Source organism: Sinocyclocheilus grahami, unplaced genomic scaffold (assembly GCF_001515645.1).
Source record: "Sinocyclocheilus grahami isolate Dianchi unplaced genomic scaffold, SAMN03320097.WGS_v1.1 scaffold314.1, whole genome shotgun sequence".
Classification (NCBI taxonomy): Eukaryota; Metazoa; Chordata; class Actinopteri; order Cypriniformes; family Cyprinidae; genus Sinocyclocheilus; species Sinocyclocheilus grahami.
The window spans coordinates 52,438-73,914 of record NW_015505493.1 but is presented as its reverse complement, the minus strand read 5'-3'; the positions used below and the strand labels follow the sequence as shown (position 1 = coordinate 73,914).

General features: G+C 37.9%; 1 protein-coding gene across 2 annotated transcripts in view; it reads left to right on the top strand.

Moving 5' to 3' along the window:
- Positions 1-19,849, top strand: part of LOC107601902 (sec1 family domain-containing protein 2-like) — a 33,170-nt gene extending 13,321 nt beyond the window's left edge. The window contains exons 3-5 of one of the 2 annotated variants that reach the window (XM_016294253.1): positions 5,052-5,179; positions 10,767-10,942; positions 19,539-19,849. In XM_016294253.1, coding sequence (XP_016149739.1) covers positions 5,052-5,179; positions 10,767-10,942; positions 19,539-19,688 — 454 coding nt within the window. In that variant the 3' untranslated portion in view covers positions 19,689-19,849. Of the gene's footprint in view, positions 1-5,051; positions 5,180-10,766; positions 10,943-13,042; positions 13,160-19,538 lie in introns of those variants that run through there. The other variant, XM_016294254.1, reaches the window with a different exon arrangement.
- Positions 19,850-21,477: the final 1,628 nt, after the last annotated feature.

The following is a 21,477-nucleotide window of genomic DNA, read 5'->3' as shown; positions in this document are numbered from 1 at the left end:
AAACTCATCTTGAGGAGAAAGAATGCTGAGTTGCATCCAAAGAACACCATACCTACTGTGAAGCATGGGGGTGGAAACATCATGCTTTGGGGCTGATCCGTGTAAACGAAAGAATGAATGGGGCCATGTATCGTGAGATTTTGAGTGAAACCCTCCTTCCATCAGCAAGGGCATTGAAGATTAAACGTGGCTGGGTCTTTCAGCATGACAATGATCCCAAACACACCGCCGGGCAACGAAGGAGTGGCTTCGTAAGAAGCATTTCAAGGTCCTGTAGTGGCCTAGCCAGTCTCCAGATCTCAACCCCATAGAAAATCTTTGGAGGGAGTTGAAAATCCGTGTTGCCCAGCGACAGCCCCAAAACATTACTGCTCTAGAGGAGATCTGCATGGAGGAATGGGCCAAAATACCAGCAACAGTGTGTGAAACCTTGTGAAGACTTACAGAAAACGTTTGACCTCTGTCATTGCCAACAAAGGGTATATAACAAAGTATTGAGATGAAATTTTGTTATTGACCAAATACTTATTTTCTACCATAATTTGCAAATAAATTCTTTAAAAATCCAACAATTTGATTTTCTGGATTTTTTTTCTCATTTTGTCTCTCATAGTTGAGGTATACCTATGATGAAAATTACAGGCCTCTCTCATCTTTTTAAGTGGGAGAACTTGCACAATTGGTGGCTGACTAAATAATTTTTTTCCCCACTGTATATATATATATATATATGTGTGTGTATAATGTATGTATGTATACTGTATATACCATTATATAAAACAATTATATCACAGTACAATAATTGGTGATGTGGAGACCTGAATGGTAATTGCAACAGAGAGGCAGTTTTATGGCTAGATCTCACAGGGCTCACTAAAAAAAAATTTTAAATCCACACACCAACCCAAGCCAAAAGATAAAATATTCAGCTGCAGTTATCAATGAAAACCGCCAATTACATAATCTCATTCTCTATGGATCTAAAGGCTTGAAACAACCCAATTTATTAAAGTCTTTTTGTTTGCCATCTCCGGTACTTCTCCAAATGACACTTACATAACAGTCATTCTCCAATCTCTTTAAGAGACGGATGACATTTGTCTTTGAAGTGAAAATGGCAGGCTCGCTTTGGAGATATTTTTCAGATTTAAGAAACTTTTTGCACTCCTATTTCCTTTGCTCTTTCCTTTATCAAACCCTGACAGGAAAAAAAACCTGGCCTGTGTGTGTGCTCTCGTTGTTTCTCTGATGATGAATCCAGGTTTCTGCTTGCTTTTGTTTCTTATTTTTAGTTTTGTTTATTTCTCTCAGAGTCCTGTTACAGATTGTAATGAGCACGGAAAAACACACACCTCACCCATGGAGCATCTGCCAGGTCTCCTTGTGTGTGCAAGCATATGTCTGCATAGTATCATTAGTCCTGGAAGTGGGTGTAATTGAAGAATAACTGACCTGGATTGAATGCTGCTAACGAGGGGGGTTGTTTGTTTCCTGTTGTTGATAAACACAGACTTAATCACTGTCTACTAAATCAATCTGCTCGTCACTACGATTATGGCATCATAACATCACATCTGTGTAAAATTGCGGGTGTAACATTGGCTCCATATTGTTTTGGATTTTATTTAAAGTTTGTGTTACATTACGACACACCCAAAACATTATTGAGAAACGGCATTCAATTATTGTTAATCACATTTTGGAACAATTTTGGATGCAATTCAGTGTCTGTGTGTGTATAAAGTCAGATCTTAAGGCGTTCAGGCATACCTAAGTCAGTTGAAGTCCATTCTTAAGTGCTCAGTCATGTATTTCCAGGAACCCTGAACTTCCCCTACCTACCACACACACACACACACACACACACACACACACTGAACCTTACAAGGAGGTTGTGGAAGGAATGGGTAATAAATATTTTGTCTTTGCAGACCAACACTGCCCTCCATAGGTTAAAGTACTAATGCAGCACAAACACTCATATACAAACTCGCTGAACCCCCTTGTCATGATGTCGAGCCTGGGGAACACTGCAGGAGAGGAGTGGAGTAAAGAAGGGGGGAGGTTTTGAGGTAAATTGGAACCATGTTGCCCCTCCGAAACATTCCAAAAGGACCCCTCGTCTTCCTGGAATACACGCAGAGTCGAAATACACATGCACACAGAGAGGGTCCAGTCTTAACTCTGGTATGTAAACTACGCTGACTATGTGTGCATCTGTTTACGACATGCAAAATCAGTTCAGCCTCATTGAAACGGACACACTACCTACCCACAAACATGTAACATACTTGACCGAGTTTCAAAGATTTGTGCTTGCTGAAGGTTGCAGAACATTCACTCGTCCATTAAAGATCTCTTTAAGATGCCTTGATGTAGTCTGTATTTACTACCACTCAAAACCTAGTCATTCTTAGACTATTTTCCACATCCAAACTATGAATTTACACAAATTGAAGATGGGAATTATGTATTGACCAGAAAATGTCAGACTTATCTTATAGTTTATCTTTTGAAGGAGTTCACATGTTGGATGTTTGTTGACTGCTTTTCCTTCGCTTCCCCCCCCCCCCCCCCCCCCCCCCCCTTTTCTTATTTTCTTTTATTGTTTCGTTTGCTTGTTTTTCTTAGCTGGCTAAACTCATTTCTTGTTTTTTGTTGTTTTGTTTTATTTTCTTAGCTGGCCAAACTCTTTTCTATTTTTTCCATTTTTATTTTATTTTTTGTTTGCTGATCAAACTCATCTAATGTATTTTAATTTATTTTTACTTAAACTAATGTTAAGCAATTAAGCATAAGACTTCAGATGGAAAGGTTTTTACGATCATGGGAAACATAAATTCATTCAAGTGTGTCCTGACTTTTGACTGGTAGTGTACACCTTCATTATATTCTCGTCTGTTGTTTTAGGTTACTTTCATGGTGCTTAATCTAGTGTAATCTGAAAACACAATGGGCTCCGCATTCCTCGCTTTTACAGTCTGTAAAAAAAAATGTTTTTCTTTTTTTCCACCTACTTTCGCAAGAATCGGCAAGGAAGTGTGACCAGCCCATCTTGTGATCTTATTTTTCTCCAAATTTTCCCCCTTTTTTTTGGTCACATTTCGCATATCTCCAGATTACTGAGCCGGTTCACGTTCTTGCGTTATCTGCCATGTTTTTGTACTGTCCCTCCGCTCGTAATTCCCGACACAAGTCTGTGCTTTAGAACAACAAGCCCCATGTTTATTATGTAGGCTTTTGTCCTCCTCATTTTTGTTCCCCCACTTTTTGTCTCGTTTTTGGAGTAATGGAGTCAGGCCTCTCTCTAGCACTGCCAAAACTCTGTCTGGAACACATTACAGCTGAGATCCAACACATGGCAACCGTTAGAAAGGGAGAGAGAGAAATAGACGGAGGGAGAGAGGAAAAGCAAAAAGAGCAAAAGTAAAACAGAGCAGGTTTAACATTTGGTTTCAGTGTCAGTAAAACGCTCCCACCCTCCGTCGCTTGCCCTCATGTCTCTCCTCTGCCTCGTTCGCATTTCTTGTCCTTTGTTTCATGTCCTGCACCTTCACTTTCTCAGTCTTTTACTCTTCTTCTTCTCCTCTTGTCCTTTCCTCAAAATTCTGCTTATTTACATGTGTTTTCTCAGGCTGCATGCCCACCCCCCACAATTTCATTTTATTCTGTCAGTTCTCTCATCAAGGGTTTGTGTGAAGTTTCCAATGCCTGATTAATATGACAAGCAGCACATAAGCCGGAACACACACGCACACACAATCCAGCAGATGATTAAAGACAGGAAGAGGAGGAGCAAGTGATGAAGAACAGAATGATGATGCCTCATTATCACATGTCATAAGAGGAGATCATTTGAGAAACCCTTGCTTAATAATGATTGTACAGTTACTTAAGCTGTTACTTACTCCTGATGGATGGGTAGGAGATTGAAAATGATGAATAGTCAATAGAGCAAGACAGAAAGACTAGGGACATGTTCTCGTGCCAATATACACTGTTTTTAATTGTTGTTCTATGTAAACACTTACTTAATGGATTGTCTTTGGCAGTTGTGATGTGACTGCTTCTTGGGTGCCACGTTTTTAAGATGCCATGTCAAGTTAAAAGAAGTTCAACTTTTGTTGGGTCTCAAGACCCCATACATTCTGGTCCATTATGTTGTGTAATAATGTGTCCTGTGTGAATAGCCTTGAACACATACAACCGAAATAGCTTGTACAGTGCTTTAAAAGATTAGTTCACTTCCAGAATAAAAATGTCCTGATAATTTACTCACTTGTCTTTCTTTCTTTAGTTGAAAAGAAATTTATTGAGGAAAACATTCCAGGGTTTTTCTCCATATAGTGGATTTCAATGGTGGCCAACGGGTTGAAGATACAAGTTTCAGTTTCAATGGGTGCTACATGATCAGAGCCAACAAATAAAAGTCTTATCTAGCAAAATGATCGGTCATTTTCTAAAAAAACATTTAAAATGTATATACATTTTAACTACAAATGCTCATCTTGCACTAGATCAACCTCACGCATTACGTAATCATGTTGGAAGGTTCACGCGTGACGTTGGCAATAGTACCAACCCAGTGTTTACAAAGCGAACATGGAAAGAAACGGCCTTTGCAAAAAATGTAAAACAGCGATGTCAGAATTTTTTGTTTTGTTTAAGTTTTCTTATAGTTTTTGATATTGTTAGCTCATTGTCATCCAGTAGTAGTGTATCTTTGAATTGAAAAAAAAATCTTCTCATTCTTTGGGCAACCCTCTTTTTGCTAAACTCTTTTGCAACCCCTTAGGGTCAAATCAAATCATCACCAATTCATCACATGGTTTTGTTTTGTAAAAGTACTAAATAAATCAAATCAAATAAAACACTGGCTTCTAAATCACTATGGTTTTGATAATAATTAATATCAGTATTACATATAATATATTATTAAAGTCTTATTAAAATTTTATTTTTGGCTTTTCTCTTCTAGCTCTTGCATTTATGGGTAATGTGAATTATAAATAAAAGAGGTTGAGTCCTTATTACCTGGCTGTTTTCCACAGATCTGCCACTGCACGGTTGCTGTGGGAGACAATGCTGGTTGCTAAGCAAAAGGAGGCAGTGATGGAAGTGAGGAGACAACTGGTCGAGGCAGCCAGCAAAGAGAACCTGCCAATCAAAATGAGTCTAGGTAAGGCCACGCCCACATTTAAACTACATGAGACATTGAGAACCTATTCCCTACCGGCATTAAAGGGTTAGTTCACCCAAAAATGAAAATTCTGTCATTAATTACTCACCTTCATGTCATTCCAAACCCGTAAGGCCTTAGTTCATCTTCGGAACACAAATTACGATATTTTTGATGAAATCCGAGAGCTTTCTGAGCCTCCATAGACAGCAATGTAACTGAATTGCTCCTAGACCCAGAAACGCAGTAAGAACATCGTTAAAATAGTCCATGGGACATCAGTGGTTCAACCGTAATTTTATGAAGCTATGAGAATACTTTTTGTGCCCAAATAAAACTAAAATAATGACTTTAATGACAGAATTTTGTTTTTTGGGTGAACTATCCCTTTAAAATACTCAGAACACCACAGGATTATTGACTCCGAATGAGTGTGAATCCAGAAATCCAAAGCTTATATTTAATTAGTAAAGGTAAATTTACCCACAAATGACAGCGATGCTATAAACTTTTAATTGCTGCCAGAATACAAATTAGGCTTTGTGCCCAAACAAAGAGCCTCCTGTGGCTTTACAGAACTTTAATGTACATTTACTTTTTTACAGTTTGTGTGTGTTGCTGCACAATACTGTGTAACAAGACAAAGATATATTAAAAAAAATTTTACTATAGATTTTACATCAATAGCCATGACAAACATAGTGAACAATAGAGAGAGAGATTCAGTGTTGAAGACCGAAAGAGATGAAAAGAGGAAGAAGAAGGAGACGGGGAGCCAGTACGATTCAGTGGTTTTTAGTCAAAGACCCACAGCACCTTCTTCAGACAGCGAACAGTACTACAGATGGTCAGGAAGCCCATGTGGCCACTGAGGAAATATGAACCTCATGTGCGATCACATGTTCACACACACATATGTTCTAGAGGTGCTCTGCTGTTCATAAGTTAAGCAATAGAGTCTGAAATGAGGGGTAAAAATACTCACAGGCATGTTAGACATGTACACAGCTCTTAAATACACACAGACACAATAACTATAATCAGTGGGAATAGTGTTGTAGAGTAGAAGACTTATGTGGAAAAAATTAAGTTTTTAAAATAAACTGCAGGACAGTGTTTATTTTAGTTTAGCTGGACAGTTTTATTTGACCATTTTTACTTTAAACGTGTTTAGTCTAAAAGTTCTTCTGATTTTCTATAGTTCTAGCATAGTTCAACAATTTTAGTGTAAATGTTTTTCAGCAGATTTGTTGTAATTGAGAAGTTTTATAGCTGATTTAGTTTTACAGTTTTCAACTGTTTTAGTTAGTTTAGTTTAACGATTTTGGTGTTACATTCATCAAAGTTTGTATATTTCAACAATATAGAGTAAATGTTTTTTTTAGTTTAGTTAGTTCAGTTAGTCAGTGCAACAGCTTTCCAACAGTTTTAACTAGTTTAGTTCAACAGATTTAGTGTACAGTGACAACTTTTTACTCCGTTTTAGTTTAGCATTTTTTTCAGCAGTTTTAGGGCCAGATTTACTTTATTAGCGTTAGTGCACAATTCCATAAAAGCGCCGATGGGATGGGAAAATTCTGTGGGTGATTTACTGACAAGGTGCACAATAAAGAACAGAGACGCAACATCTCATTTCCATAATGACCAGCGCAATCTACCAAGAGCAGCACAAATTACCGCCTGCTTTAAGACATGCATTTTTCGACGTTAAATAATGCCGCAAATACCGTCAGTGAATTGACGAGTGCAAATCTTAGTAAATCGTGTTGCGTGATTAATTTAAATACTCTTCTCCCATAAATTTACTGATCGAAAGGGAAACTTCTACAAATGCATATTCAGTAAGGTGATTTGCAAAAATAACTGTCCATGCCTTTTCAGTGATAATTTCCCACTGCGTGACTTTTTTAACAAGGGTTTTAATCCTTTTAATGAGGGTTTGCGTTGGAGCAAGCTGATAGTAAATCTGGCCCTTAGTTTAACACATCAGTTTAAGTTCAACCATGTTAATGTAACAGTTTTAACCAGTTTGAATGTTACAGGTTTTCCACCAAGCCTATTTAGTTCAGTTTGACAGCTTTCCACTAGTTTTAGTTAGTTTAGTTTAGTGCAACAGTTTAGTGCAACAATTGTTTTCCACTAGATTTCATTCGTTAGATCAATAGTTTTGGTTATACATTCTTTCCTACCTATTTTGGTTAGTTTATTTCAGCAGCATTAGTACAACAGCTTTCTACCAGTGTCGGTTTAGTTGAACAGTTTTAGTATAGTTTAGTGCAACATTTTAACAGTTCTCATCTGTCAACCAGCGTGCAGTTTGTTGAATCTGAAGGTCTAGCAAAAGCATACACCCTAAATGACAGGGCAACAGTTCATTGGACCATAACCTCTAAACTGACTCACACACTCATTGCAGGTCTTCTCATTTATGTTTTTAAATATGCAAACAAGACAACCCTTTTTGCTGTTTCTGTGTGTTTGTTTGCAAATTTGACTGTCAAATCCTATAAAGCGAGTGCCCTTCTGGTTAGTGTGACAACATGCACATCTGTCAATGTGTGTATGTTTAGGAGAGTAAGAGAATATCATGCCAATGTGGGTTTATATTGCTAAACAGTTCTGATTCAACCACACACAGGGCTGTTCTTCCAAAGTACTCGCACTCTTACAGTACAGAAACTTCAGCCAATCTTTCTCACTTGATCACAGTTATTTCCTGATCTTCAAGCCAACAGAATTTTTACAGTGCCAGAACAATCATACTGTGTATCAAACAGAACAAGTTACACACACACATACACACACACACACACATACACACAGTATTTTTCTTTGCAATGCAGTCACAGCTGTTATAGATTTTGTTTTTTGTTCATCTTGTAGCATCAGATGCATTATTCTGATGGGCTGTTGTAAAATATGAGTGTGCTCTGGTGGTCTTTTTGCATGTATGTGAACTCTGCTGGTCTTTTTTCACTGTGTGAACGTGAGTGTGTTTGTCTGCGTGTACATACTGTGGGTCATTGCTTCACTGTGTGTGTTTTTGTACTTTCAGCCCTTGTTTCATGGTCATGTGATGGTTAGTGCTCCATGTCTCTCTTATTTCTCTTCCAGTTTTTGGTCTGCTTGGAACTCTCTCTCTTTTTCCTGATGAAGCTGTGCCCAACAAATTATGCTGAGTGATTCTTGGGTATTTTGCTAGTGCTTTCTAAGGCTGACTCAATCTATAATAGCCCTTTTCAGTCTTTGGATATTTCTGGAACAAAATCCATTTTCTCAACATTATTTTATGAGCTGGCAAAATTCAACTGGTCTTTCTAGACCGTGCCGCCATTTTCCCTAACCCAGCCACCCACAGAATGTGGCCATGGACATCAGAGGACTACATTTACCCTGATTCATTATATACAAATGAGCTGGCGAAGTGTTCATTATTGAGAAAAAGGGTTTATGGGGTTAGCGATTGTGCCTTTTTGGATTACCCCCAACTGTCTATTTTCATTTTGCCAGTTGTCAAACAATTTTCATATGCATCTGCTCTCTGCCCTACAGTGATTTTTAGCCAATTAGTGTGCAGTAGTTGGAAAAGGTTCTAGACCCGTAAACCATAAACCATCTCAAGACTTGCACATCAAGATTTTACTGCCGTTTTGGAGGTCTGTTGTCCCCCTCACCTCCACCTAGAGTTTGACTTTTGTCTGCAGGAGTTGCAGTATGGTGTGCATGTCCTAATTCTACTACCTGATGTCTTACTAACATTTGTGATTGCCTCAATTTCAAATTTTAAATAAAATACACAGAGTTCCCATAGAAGTAAGTGTTTCTCAAGAGGCATGGTTACAAAGTACCAGTAAATTGTATGTTTGTGAAATTTGGGCTGTAATGGGGTTGGAATCATCTTGTGAATCTGTCATCTTAAGAAAATGACCTTGAGGAGAACCACAGGGCTCTGTGCTCAGCCCGCCAATGATTCAATTTCAATCTTCTATCGCATAACCTCCCTCTGGATGTCTGCCTGATTTTTGCTGTTGGTGCGTGGCTTGCTCTAGTTATATTCAAGCCAACTTTCATTCTGTTTGTGCTCTTTCTGTCTCTTTTTTTGTGTGTGTGCATTTGGCTGGACTAAAGCAAACATTGACTGCACTGTTGCACAGGATATACTCCCACATCTGGTGCTGGTTCATAGCAACAACATAGCGATGTGACTCTATGAGTTAATGTGAACCCCCCCTCACCCTCAGACTTTCTGGGTCCCTTAGACCTCCTCACTGTCTTGAAACGCTCCCTGCCTGCACCCACCTCCTTATTTTTTGTGTGTTTGAATCTTTTGTCTTTAGAAATTTGAGCATGAATTATATGATGTAATTGTACAGATGTTTATAATTTTTTTCTATTGGATCAAACAAATTAGATGTGTAATTTAAAAGCTAAATTATCATTATCAGCTAAAAGGGTAAACAGTTAGGCCAAGATGGAGTAAAGTGCTTTGCTACATGAAATCCCTTTCTTTCCCTCTCACCATCTCTTCCTGTCTTTGCAAGCTCCCTTAATGGAACACCAGGGTCAGTGAGGATGTGTTTCTGTGTTGGAGTGTTTTTGGCTGAAACATGCCAACGTAGAGACTTGTATTCTAGTAGAGACTGGCCACATATAAACACTCTGAGTGAGAGATACATCAGCCTAAATCAAGCATACTCTTATATTTTTGACTTGTATCTCATACATGAGGTTACCAAGCAGTGTGCCCTTTAGATCCATCATTCTTCCAAACATTTAGTCTCAACACACATGGAGGAACCGAAGCATGCGTGTTGTGGTTTGGTGATGCGTTTGAACAGCATTGTGTGCTGATGGTCATTTTATGTAGGTAGAAATTCTCTCCCCTACCTCCCATTGTGTGCCTGTTTAAGTATTATTCTGTTTAAGTAAAACTCATTAAAATCTTGCTTTGAATAGCATTACGAAGTTCAAATAATTTTAGTGAATCAGTTCATTTGAACTGGTTTTTACTTCAGTCCAAAGTTTTCCCATAGTTTCTCCTGAGGCATTTTGTGCTTTAGTTGTGAATCAGTTTGAACAAATTAGGAAAATGAACAGTTTCAAAAGAATGATTCATTCACAATTTGAGCATCCTACATAGTAAACATGGTTTTACTTAGTAGTACATTATAGTTTTTGTTTAAATTGTTACAACTAAACATACATATACATTCGCAAATAAACTTAAACACGTACACTAAGTTATTTCCTAGTAATAATATTATGGTTTGCTGTAGTATCATAAGTATTTGTGAGTTCATAACACATTGAAGAGACTGTTCTACAGGATGAGCTGTGTGTTTACACTCCTTTACCACAGTGTGTGTGTGTGTATGCCCAGTAAATTTGTGTGATGCCAACGGATTTGCATTGATGGGGACTGAAGTACATTTTTTTCTGGAGTTCAAACAGTGTTTGAAGCTTTGTTTGACACCAAAGATACGGTTGAAGGTAAACACTGAATTCAGAATGACTGAATGTTGTTTTGTGTAACTGTTGAATCAAGACAGCTTAAATAGGATGCTTATGTTTTTTCTCTCTTTCTCAGGGCGGGTTACAGCCGATCAGCTTTGTTCATATGTGCAGTTGTTTCGGGACAGTTGGGGGGCTCTGGAAAGTCACAGTGGGGTCCTACAGCTGGGACTGGCTGCTGCTCAAGCTCTCCGTCATCCTGCCCTCCCGCGCTGGGACGCCTGCCTTGCTTTTGAGAGACTCCTCCTGCAGGTTAGCCAATCACACAGCTCACTGATCTGTCAATAACAGGCTTTAGAGTTCTGATTTATGAGATCCCGAATGCAGTATGTTACATAACTCTATTTTGAGAGTCAAAGATTAAGTGATTTCTTTGGGTCTCTCCTTCACTGTCTTTCTCTTTGTCTTGTACATACTGTTTGAGTGTTCATGGCTTTAAAGGACAATCAATATTTACTGAAACAGCACCTTGAATCTTAGAAGGTCACTGGAAATCATTTAAAACCAGTTATACACTCTTAATTATTAATATTGGAGCAGGATAGTTTTTTTTTAGATATTTATTGTTGGCTCTGTTCTGTGGCAGTAATTATGTAGAGCTCCTGGACATTTAATAGATTTCACAGGAATGTATTCTAGCACTCCTTCTCCAGTTACAGTATATCACTCTGTACACTAGAATGTATATTCTCTTGTTAGTCATGACAATCTGGCATCCCTCCATCCATTGAATCATCCATTATTTTACCCATCTGTCCATCCATCCATCCATACACTCACTCTGGGCATTTTGTGTCTTTCTTATGAGGAAAATGAGGGAGTTTATCTCCTGCATTCCTTTTAGGCCATAAAACCAGTGATATCAGCATTGGTTACCATGGAACCAGAGGCCTGTTCTGCTTTTCTGAGGTGTTAGGTGCATTTCGGGGGAAGGGTCCATAGACCCTCGTAATTGGCCATTTGGTTAGGTGATGGGGAGTTCGATATTATTTGTTAAATATAACAAAAAGTTGTGTGTCTGATTGGTCCAAATGCTACACATCCATCCATTCATCTAAACTTATCCATCCATTCAACTAAGTCTATCCGTCCAACCATCTACTATTCCATTCGTCGTCCGTCCATCTGTCTACCATACATCTAATTGCATCTAATCTAGCAACACCTGTACGTTGATCAGTCCTCATCCATCTGTCCATCTATCCATCTCTCTGTTCATCTCTCCAACTAAACCTATATACTGTGTATATATCCATTCAGCCATCCACCTACAGATCCATCCATTCATGCATCCATCCACTCACCCATCTACAGATCCATTCATTCATTCATCCGTCCACTCATTCTTCCATCCACCCCTTCATCCAACTAAACCAACTAAAATCCATCCATCTACCCCTCCATCCAAATAAACCAACTAAAATCCATCCATCCATCCAACTAAACCAACTGAAATCCATCCAACTAAAATCCATCTGTGACAAGTGAGGGGGGGGCCGAGAGCCGTGGGAATGAAGTGAGGCCGGTGGAGTTAATTGATAATGAGTGATACCTGCACCACTCACCGGTCTCGAGTCCAACCAACCAACTAGTTAAACCAGTTTGTCTAGTTAAACCAGTTTGTCTGTCTTTGTTAGATTCTAAAAAACGTCAATGGCCTGATGAACAAAGGTTTGTTTTAAAAACACAGTAGGGATATTTTTGTTACAGTTTGATTATCAGAATATCAGGTGCTATGTATATCATGTTTGTTAAGTATTTCATCTTAATGTAATGTGTACTTGTTACTTTTAGCTTGGTGGTTTTGTCCTGCTGTTAGTACTGTACTCTCTATAGTTTACTCTGGTGTCTGCAGGTGCAGTGAGTGAGTGAGTAAACGGTCTAAACAGCCTAACTGGCCACAGCTCTCAGTAAACACCCTGTGTTTGGCTTTGGGGAAAAACAGAGAGATTCTTTAAGCATCATTAGAGTTGTGAGGCAGCTTGGATCTGAGTACTCCAGTGGGTGTTTAGCTCTCTGAGGATGCAAAAGTGAAAAGAAAATGCTTTCAGAGGCCCGTCTGGGGCGGATACACGCGTGTGCATCACATCACAGGTCAAGGGTCAAATATGTAGAGGACAGAGGGAGTAAGGGAGACGTGGGTAGAGAGAAAGGACAGAGACCTTAATAGGAAATGTAGAAAGACAGCAAGCCAAGAGAGAGGAGAAAAGGCAAAATTAAGTATTTATAGAGGTTTAAAAAAGTTTTTATTAGAGGGTTGAACTTATCAAAATATCTTAACCACTCTAGAGCATGCAGAAAAGTATGTTCCAGACTAATATCCTCTCACTAGTCCGTTATTAGTTTTCACAGACTGTTTTTGATGGAGTTTCTGGTTCCTGTGGCTGTAAAGAGATCAGCGGGAAAGCTCAGCCCATAGGAACTCATTAAAACAAATCAGGAAAAACATGAAGCTAAAGCAGGCCAGACCAGCCGCATCAGCCAAACCGCCAAACAGCTAAACAGCAATCAGCACACAAGCTTATAAACCTTTAGCTCTCCAGTGATCATCATCGCTCTGGGGGAAAAAGAAGGACAAGGTGTTTACTAACATGTAAAACATTATGCTAATCACTTGTTTGCAACCAAGCTATATAAAAAGAGCAGCACTACCTAATGCATGCTCCATCTTTGCTTTTATTAAAGGGATAGTTCACCCAAAAACTTGTATGACTTTATTTTTTCTGCGGAACACACACAAAAGATATTTTGTAAAGTCAACTGGGTCAGAAAATCATTGGAGACTATTGACAATAAATCTTTTTTTTTAAACATTCTCAGAAGAAAGAAAGCTATACAAGTTTGGAATGACATGAGTAAATTAATTTTAAATGAATTAGTAAACGACTAGAATTTTTATTTTTAGGGAAACTGACAGGTTTCTTTATAAATTAATTGAAAGAGTTTAGAAAGGAGATTAAATTTAACCTGTAGTGAACACAATACAAAAGTTTTGGATCAATAACATTTTAAAACTGTTTGATTTGATCAAATAAATACAGCATTTGTTAGCATAGAAGACTTCTTGCATAGGCATGTAAATACTTCATGAAGTGTTTAATGGAAGTTTGTCTCTGGACGTTTTGGAGTGCTCCATGAGCATGATTGTCTTAATGTTACCCGCTCTGTGTGTGTGTGTGTGTGTGTGTGTGTGTGTGTGTGTGTGTGTGTGAGTGCATCAGTGTGTGTGTGTGTGTGTGTGTGTGCATGTGCATGTGCGCGCATCAGTGTGTGTGTGTGTGTGTGTGTGTGTGTGTGTGTGCGTGTGCGCGCCTCCAAAAGTCAATATTCTGTAATTATAAGACTCTCTGTGGGACATCAAATGTCTGCATTCAGCCTTGAGAAAATCATGCTAGTTTCTGTTTGCACTCTAAACATCGGCCGTAACAGGATCTCTGATTTTCCCGAGGTAATAAATAAAATTAGTTATTTTTCTTCCTCTCTCCCCTTGTTTATTATATTTCAATTTATTTTCCATTTGATGTTTTTCCTCTGATATTTGTATGCTGGATTTCTGAAACCGGAGAATGAAATTGTTTTATTAAAAATACTGGCATGAGAAAGGATCATTCTTCAGGTCTATGGTTACCTCTCTCACCCTCCTGGGGCGCAGTACGGGAAAGCTGCATAGTGTTAATAAAGACGCCCATCCAACCAGGCTGCACTGAGTCTGTAGCTCTGTTCCCAAAACTAGTTTGCTGTCTACTGCCTACACAGATAGCATGATCCCAACTATAATGGAAGCTCATAAGTGACAGATTTGGAGCACTCTACACTGGCAGCAAAAAAAAAAAAAAGTAGAGTTTGATGTTGACATGTTGCTAAGCTTACAGCATGATACTGTAATAATAATAAAAATAAACAGTAAACAAGTATTGGTTATAATATATTTTAGCATAGTTTAAACTATTTTTATTGATACTTAGGTACTCATAATGGTCGATTTCAATACAGTTTGATATTAGCTAAGCTAAGTTTATGGATCACTTCACTTCCCTTGGTCGCCATATTGGATTTATTTTATTTTGAAGTATACAGGCCTTATGGTACGTATTTATTAGTGTTTATTTATGTATTTCAACATTGCTTGTCCATCTTGTGTTCAGTGGAAAATTCACAGACTGGATAATATATCTTTTAAAACAGGAGTTGTCAGGTGACTGTGTCCTTGCTAAAGCTATGACCTTCGCTGTAACGTTAGTTAATGACAGTAATGCACTGATTTGTTGTCTATGGCTGTAAGTTTTGACAGGTTGGGTTTCTTTGGCTTCTGCTTTCCCACCAAGATGGTTCCAACTAAGAACAGCTTAAAGTTAATAAGCTGACACAAAGCTGAGGAAAGGTGGGCAGCTTATTCATGCCCTTGAGTCTGGTACGGCTGGTGTGCAGCCCTGGCAGGGGCATGTGTGCATGTGAGAGTGTGTTTGCTGTAGAGGGTGTTGTGGTCAAGAAAAGCTGTCAACGAGTGCTCTCTTTCACCCATTCCCGTTACCTGACAGCCCAGCATATTGAGTTTGTAATCATATTCATACTAAATGTCATTTTTTTCAAAACACTCCAATTATGGTGTCAAACATGTTTTTAGCTAAAGAAGCACTGGAGTTATTTAGCAGAGTTGCATTATTTAAGTAGATTTTTACATTTAGCAAAGAAACTTGAATGGTGCCACCAAGACACGACATGGCCAAAAATATTATCGCAATATTTTTTCTATATCATTCACTGGTGGTATTTATGACAATATATATTTCATACCATCAGTGAATGAAATGCATTCCTTGTAACTGGTTTGTTTTATGATTTAATACAAATTTCTTGTCAAAAATGTTATCTAGTAATCTAGTGGTCAAATAAGGTGCTGCACATCAGAAATCGTGTACTGTATGAATTAAAACAAGGATGAAAACATATCTTGGTTATATGATATTCCTTGAGAAGATCGGCGTTACATGTACTTGAATGATGAATCTCTCATTCATACAGAAACACAGAGTATGCAGACTTTTTAACAACATGCACTCGATCATCTAGATGTAAGCTAAATATTGAAAATTACTCAAATGTTTGTTATGGATATTGTGAATGGCGATTTATTACCCAGCGCTACTTTAACAACACACAGGCACACTGACAAGTAATGTATGTAGTAACATCAGAGGCCCCTGGAAATCCGATCACAAGAGATGCATGCTACTAGCAACTGTAAACAACAATCTGTCTTGCGTGACCACTTGTGATCAGATTACCTGAGATGGATGTAAATGGCCCATAAGTGGGAGTTATAGTATTAGTGATGTTTGTGTTATCTGTATGTATGTAGTGTAAGATGTTTTCAGATGTTCTGGGGTCCTTCAGAGGGCAGTGGTGTTAGTGGCTGACTGAAGATTTGATTAATTGTGTGGTAAATGTGCTCTTAATACTGCAGTAGTGGACCTGTGACCTTTGACTTCCTCCACCCCACACACTATCAGGGATTCATTCTGCTTCAGCTCAGCTTGAGTCCTGTTTACTTATCAGAACTCTACAAAGAAAGGCTTCAGCTCTGATCTCTTTCTTTCTTTTCTAAACCTTCTCATTCTGCTCATCCACAGTATGCAGCTTAGGACTGGGTGGTATGACAGTATGCTATCAATGTTAAAATACATCACCTGGTAGAGACTCTGCAGTCACAAATGCAGCTGTGCATATCGGCTGTTTATGATGGCTTATGTCACTCATCTACTCATATTTACAATGCATTACTAATTTTGAGTAATTAATTTTGACTCTAGATACATAAATATGCTTTTTTGCACGGATGACAGGCTTAATTATATATATATATATATATATATATATATATATATATATATATATATATATATATATATATATATATATATACTGACTTAAGTATTTAAGTCAGTAGATTATTGAAAATGGGCAGTAATGCATGATTATGTGATGCATAAAACATTTCAGGATTGTATTTCTTGCAAAAACAACTATTTATTTACATATACTGTTACTGTATTGTCATATATTTGTTAAAATTACTTAAACAGCCATATAAGATTTCAGTCATTCCACCAAGAGAATAAAGGTGCTTTAATGACATGACAATTTTATTGGTCCAGCTTTATTCATGAATAAAAACAATACATTAAAAAATACTATTTGTACATGTAATGACTTGAAAATATATCATTTATGTTGTACATGTTTTTTAAATAAGCAGTATTTTGTTAATGTATTTTCAATATTTGATAAGATTTGTCCACCAAATCAGTCACATCATGTGATCAACAAAGTCATGATGTTTTCGAAAATAATAATTAAGGAATTTAAACTCACATGTATTCAATGTGAAAGGAATATATGTTATTACTTTTTATTTGATGGTCATTAAATTTGAATCTTTTTAGGCTGTTTAGAAATTACTTTCTTTTATCTTTGACACTGTTGTTTCTTATTAAATTTCTCATTACATTACATTCACAGACCAAACTAAATCTCCGTACTGACACATCTGGAGCCGAAGACAAGTGTCTCTTTTTGTTTTTGAAAAGAGATGGGTAATGCACATTTATGCATGCTGTTAAACTGCATCAGTGGCTCCAGGCCGTCATTAACACGCACACAGACAAAGTTATGGCACTTACCCTTTAACCTCTGAACCCGTAACCCACCCTCAGGTCAACCCACTCCCCTCTGCCTGGAGCCCAGTACCTCGTCCTGGATAATATCTAACTGTATGCACACTAACACACACGCAGAGACACTTTCTGGACAGTATCTGGGCTTTCTGACCTCACTAACACAGCAAGATTGTTTTGCCTCCCCCATACACATGCGTGAACACTGTGGGAGTAAACCGCATGCCGTTATTCCAGTATGAATGTGCATCTAGCTCATGTGTGCGTGGGCGCGAGCGTATTCGTTTTTGACCCTGTGTCCAAACACCCTTGTTTTTTCTGTAGCCCTGTCTGACAGTCCTCACAGATCCCTAAAAAGCATCTCTGTAGACCCCTTCATCCGCCCCTCCACATGTGCCCTGGAGCCGGTCCCAGCTTGCAAGAGTTACATTCTCTCTAGCTTTCTTTGTAAATCTGTCACTCTAATGTTTTAATTTGAATCATTTCATCTCTCTGCTGCTTTGATCGTTCATCTGTTGATTTCCTTCTCTATTTCCTCTCATCTCTCTTATCTGTCTAGTCTACACTCTAGCTGTGTCTGAATTCTCATACTGTCAGAGTATATACTACATTTGATGAAGAACTTACTTCTTGATCATTAATAAAGATTTTTTTTTTTATTTTTTTTTTTAGGTATGCGTGTGTATAATATGAATACAGTCTGGACGTGCTATATCTGCCGTTTTGGCATTGTCATGTGACCTTAGACATCAGTTTCTGTTTTCTGCTCTTTACGAATATGACAATGACCTCATGGAATAGTACAGTTTCAATTATGGAAGCTGTGCGTCCACGGATATATACCAAGACTTTGAATGGGAGAAACTGCAACATGCAGTATGGCGGCTCGTTGTGGTCCTCTCATGAATACGCGTCTAAGACTGATACGGAAGAGAAGAAATTGTCTTTATTTTTGTTTTCTTTGCGAACAAAAAGTATTCTCATAACTTCATAAAATTACGGTTGAACCACTGATATCACATGGACTATTTTAACGATGTCCTTACTATCTTTCTGGGCCTTGAGCGAGTTAGCTTTGTTGCTGTCTATGCAGGATCAGAAAGCTCTCGGATTTCATCAAAAATATCTTAATTTGTGTTCTAAAGATGAACAAAGGTTTTACCGGTTTGGAATGACATAAGGGTGAATAATTGACAGAATTTTTGGGTGAACTTTAATTCATACTTATTTTTAACGGTTGAAAAGTAAGTTTCAAACCAAATGTAGTACCTACTAGTAGGGTTGGGCGATGTCTACCAATTGGCTTTGGACGTACAGTGAAACATGCCTCCCTGATGCCTGCAAATTATATACAGTATGATTACCCAATGATATAATTGCGAGAGAAAGTATTGAAATATATATTTTACCTCCCATCTCGTATTTATTCCCTGCAGGGGTTCCGTAGTACACTTCATTTCCTTTCAGAACATGGTATTGGGATGCGGCAGGTTGCGGAAGGGGGTGGGGTGCTGAGGAATCACAATGCCAGCTCAACATCGTGATGTCTGTCATCCATTGGCGATGGTTGATGGCATTGTCTATCAGCCCAACCCTACCTAGACAGTATGCAATTTTGGACACAGTTCCTCACAACATGGTGGATATAGTATGTCCTGATATCATTCATACTACACACATTCATACTATACAGAACATACTTGTTAATTGTTGCAAACTTTGTTACTCATCAAATGTAGTTTTTTTTTTTAGTACTTACCAGTAGTTTTGGACAACACCCATCAGATGGCAAAGGTGGCAGTTTGTTTATCGTTTATTTTGTTGTTGTTGTTGTTTTGTTTTTACAGTTTGTTTTTTTCTATGTCATGCTACACACATCCGTAAAGGACAGTCTTTAATTCAATCTCATTGATTTTTTTAGTGTGCTGTAGAAAGCAGTGAGGCAGCTATTGATCGATCGTCATTTTATCTTGTTTTTATCTTGTTTTCATCTAGGATGACAGTGCCTCATAATATATGAACAGTATTTGCGTTCAAGAGTTTGATAGATAGAGCACAACATATAAGACTCTGACAGGAGAAAACGCATGAGAGAAGAGTTCTAGCTGGAGTCCAGTTTGTGCTTTAGTGTGTGTAATATGACTTATTTAGCCTGTCTGCCTTCCTGTGTTTAGGGCGAACGGATTACTGCCGGAAACAAGACACAACCCATTTACTCCTCACAGGAAGTTCCAGTATCTCTCGTACTCCCTCTCACCCTCCAGTGTAAATGCCCACACTCACATATACACACGCACAACATATATCAACTGACCACTCACTGATTTCAACTAACCCCCACAAACACACAAGACGTACACTCGCGTGTAGCTTAGGTCCTCCTTACACACCTGACCTCCTCTAACAGCTGTGTTTGTGAAGTAACATCCTGCATGGATTTGTTTCTCAGTGCCTTTGCATATGACCTGCACATATATGGCAATCTTTTTGTGTGTGTTTGTAAATTGGCTGTGTGTGTGTAAAAGCTTCATGTGCCTGCTAATACAACACAGCTGATTGAAGAAAGTGTTTGGAACAGTGCATATGTATCAGATAAATCAGCAATCAAAGGAAAAGCTAAAGATTCAGATCTAGGAAATACATTCAGATCTAGGTCTCCTAATTTCATTTTCTTAATCAAGTTCATGAAAACATATTCCATATTTTACAGTCTGGGTCAAGAATCTTTTCTCAGTAGTGGTCACCCAATATGTGTAACAGTTTTCAGTTTTTTAAGAATTTCTGAAAAACTTAAAACTAATAATAACTTAAAAGAAAAATATTTATGATTCTTCGCAGTTTTTAGGCCACTTAATTAATATAAGAGTGTGTGTATGTATATGTGTATATGTATGTATATATATGTATACGTGACCCTGGACCACAAAACCAGTCTTAAGTCGCTGGGGTATATTTGTAGCAATAGCCAAAAATACATTGTGTGGGTCAAAATGATTGATTTTTCTTTTATGCCAAAAATCATTATATAATTATATTTTTTATTATTATATAATACATTCATGTTATTAGTCTCAGAATTCATATGAGGTTGGGTTGAGGTTGGCATAAATTTCTTTGTTTTTTGAAAGAAGTCTCTGTTCACCAAGGCTGCATTTGTTTAATACAAAAATACAGTAAGAACAGTAATATTGTGATATATTACATTTAAAATAGCTGTTTTTTGTTTGAATACATATTTTAAAATGTAATTTATTCTTGTGATGGCAAAGCTGAATTTTCAGCAACCGTTACTCCAGTCTTCAGTGTCACATGATCCTTCAGAAATAATTCATAATATGCTGATTTGGTGCTCGGTCACACTTTAGTTTGTGGACCAATTCTCACTATTATCTAAAAATTAACTACAGCTTTTGTCTCAGTAAACTCCTAATTTTCTGCTTATTAATAGTTAGTAATGTGGTTATTAAGTTTAGGTATAAATGCAAGATTAAGGGTTCTAAATATAGTCATGCAGAATAAGGTATTAATATGTGAATGAGGGCCTGGTCAGCATCAGTCTGTCACTGTTTCTTAGCACTCATTGGCTGTCAGACTGCATCCAGCTGTATGAGACAGTCCAGCATCTATGCAGTGAATGTGCTGACAGCTCTTCGGGCTCACGGCTCATTGATTTAAAATGAAATGCCTCCCACAAGGTACCAAACCAAACTTGATCAGAACAGTTTCTCCTCAAACACATTTAAAACAGCCTTGGATGTCCATTATTCAGGTGTATGTTTGTTTATGGAGCATTAACATACAGAATTACTGATATAACCTTTGGTAACATCTTCTGTGAAGCCTGTATGTATAATGCATAATCTCGGTATGTAAGTCTTACTGAATGCAGCATTGAGGTGTAGCATAAGCATCAGACATACAGTATATGGTATATGTGTATGCATTTTTGGCTGAGGTGTGAAAACGTACTGAATGGTGAATCAGGTCAGTGTTTTAGTAGTCAATGACAGCCGTATGAGTGTGTGTGTCAATCTGTACCGCCACGACGTCTGTGTGTCTGAATATGTCAAGGTGGTCTGTGTCTTTGCACCTTTGTGTGTGTGTCTGCGGACA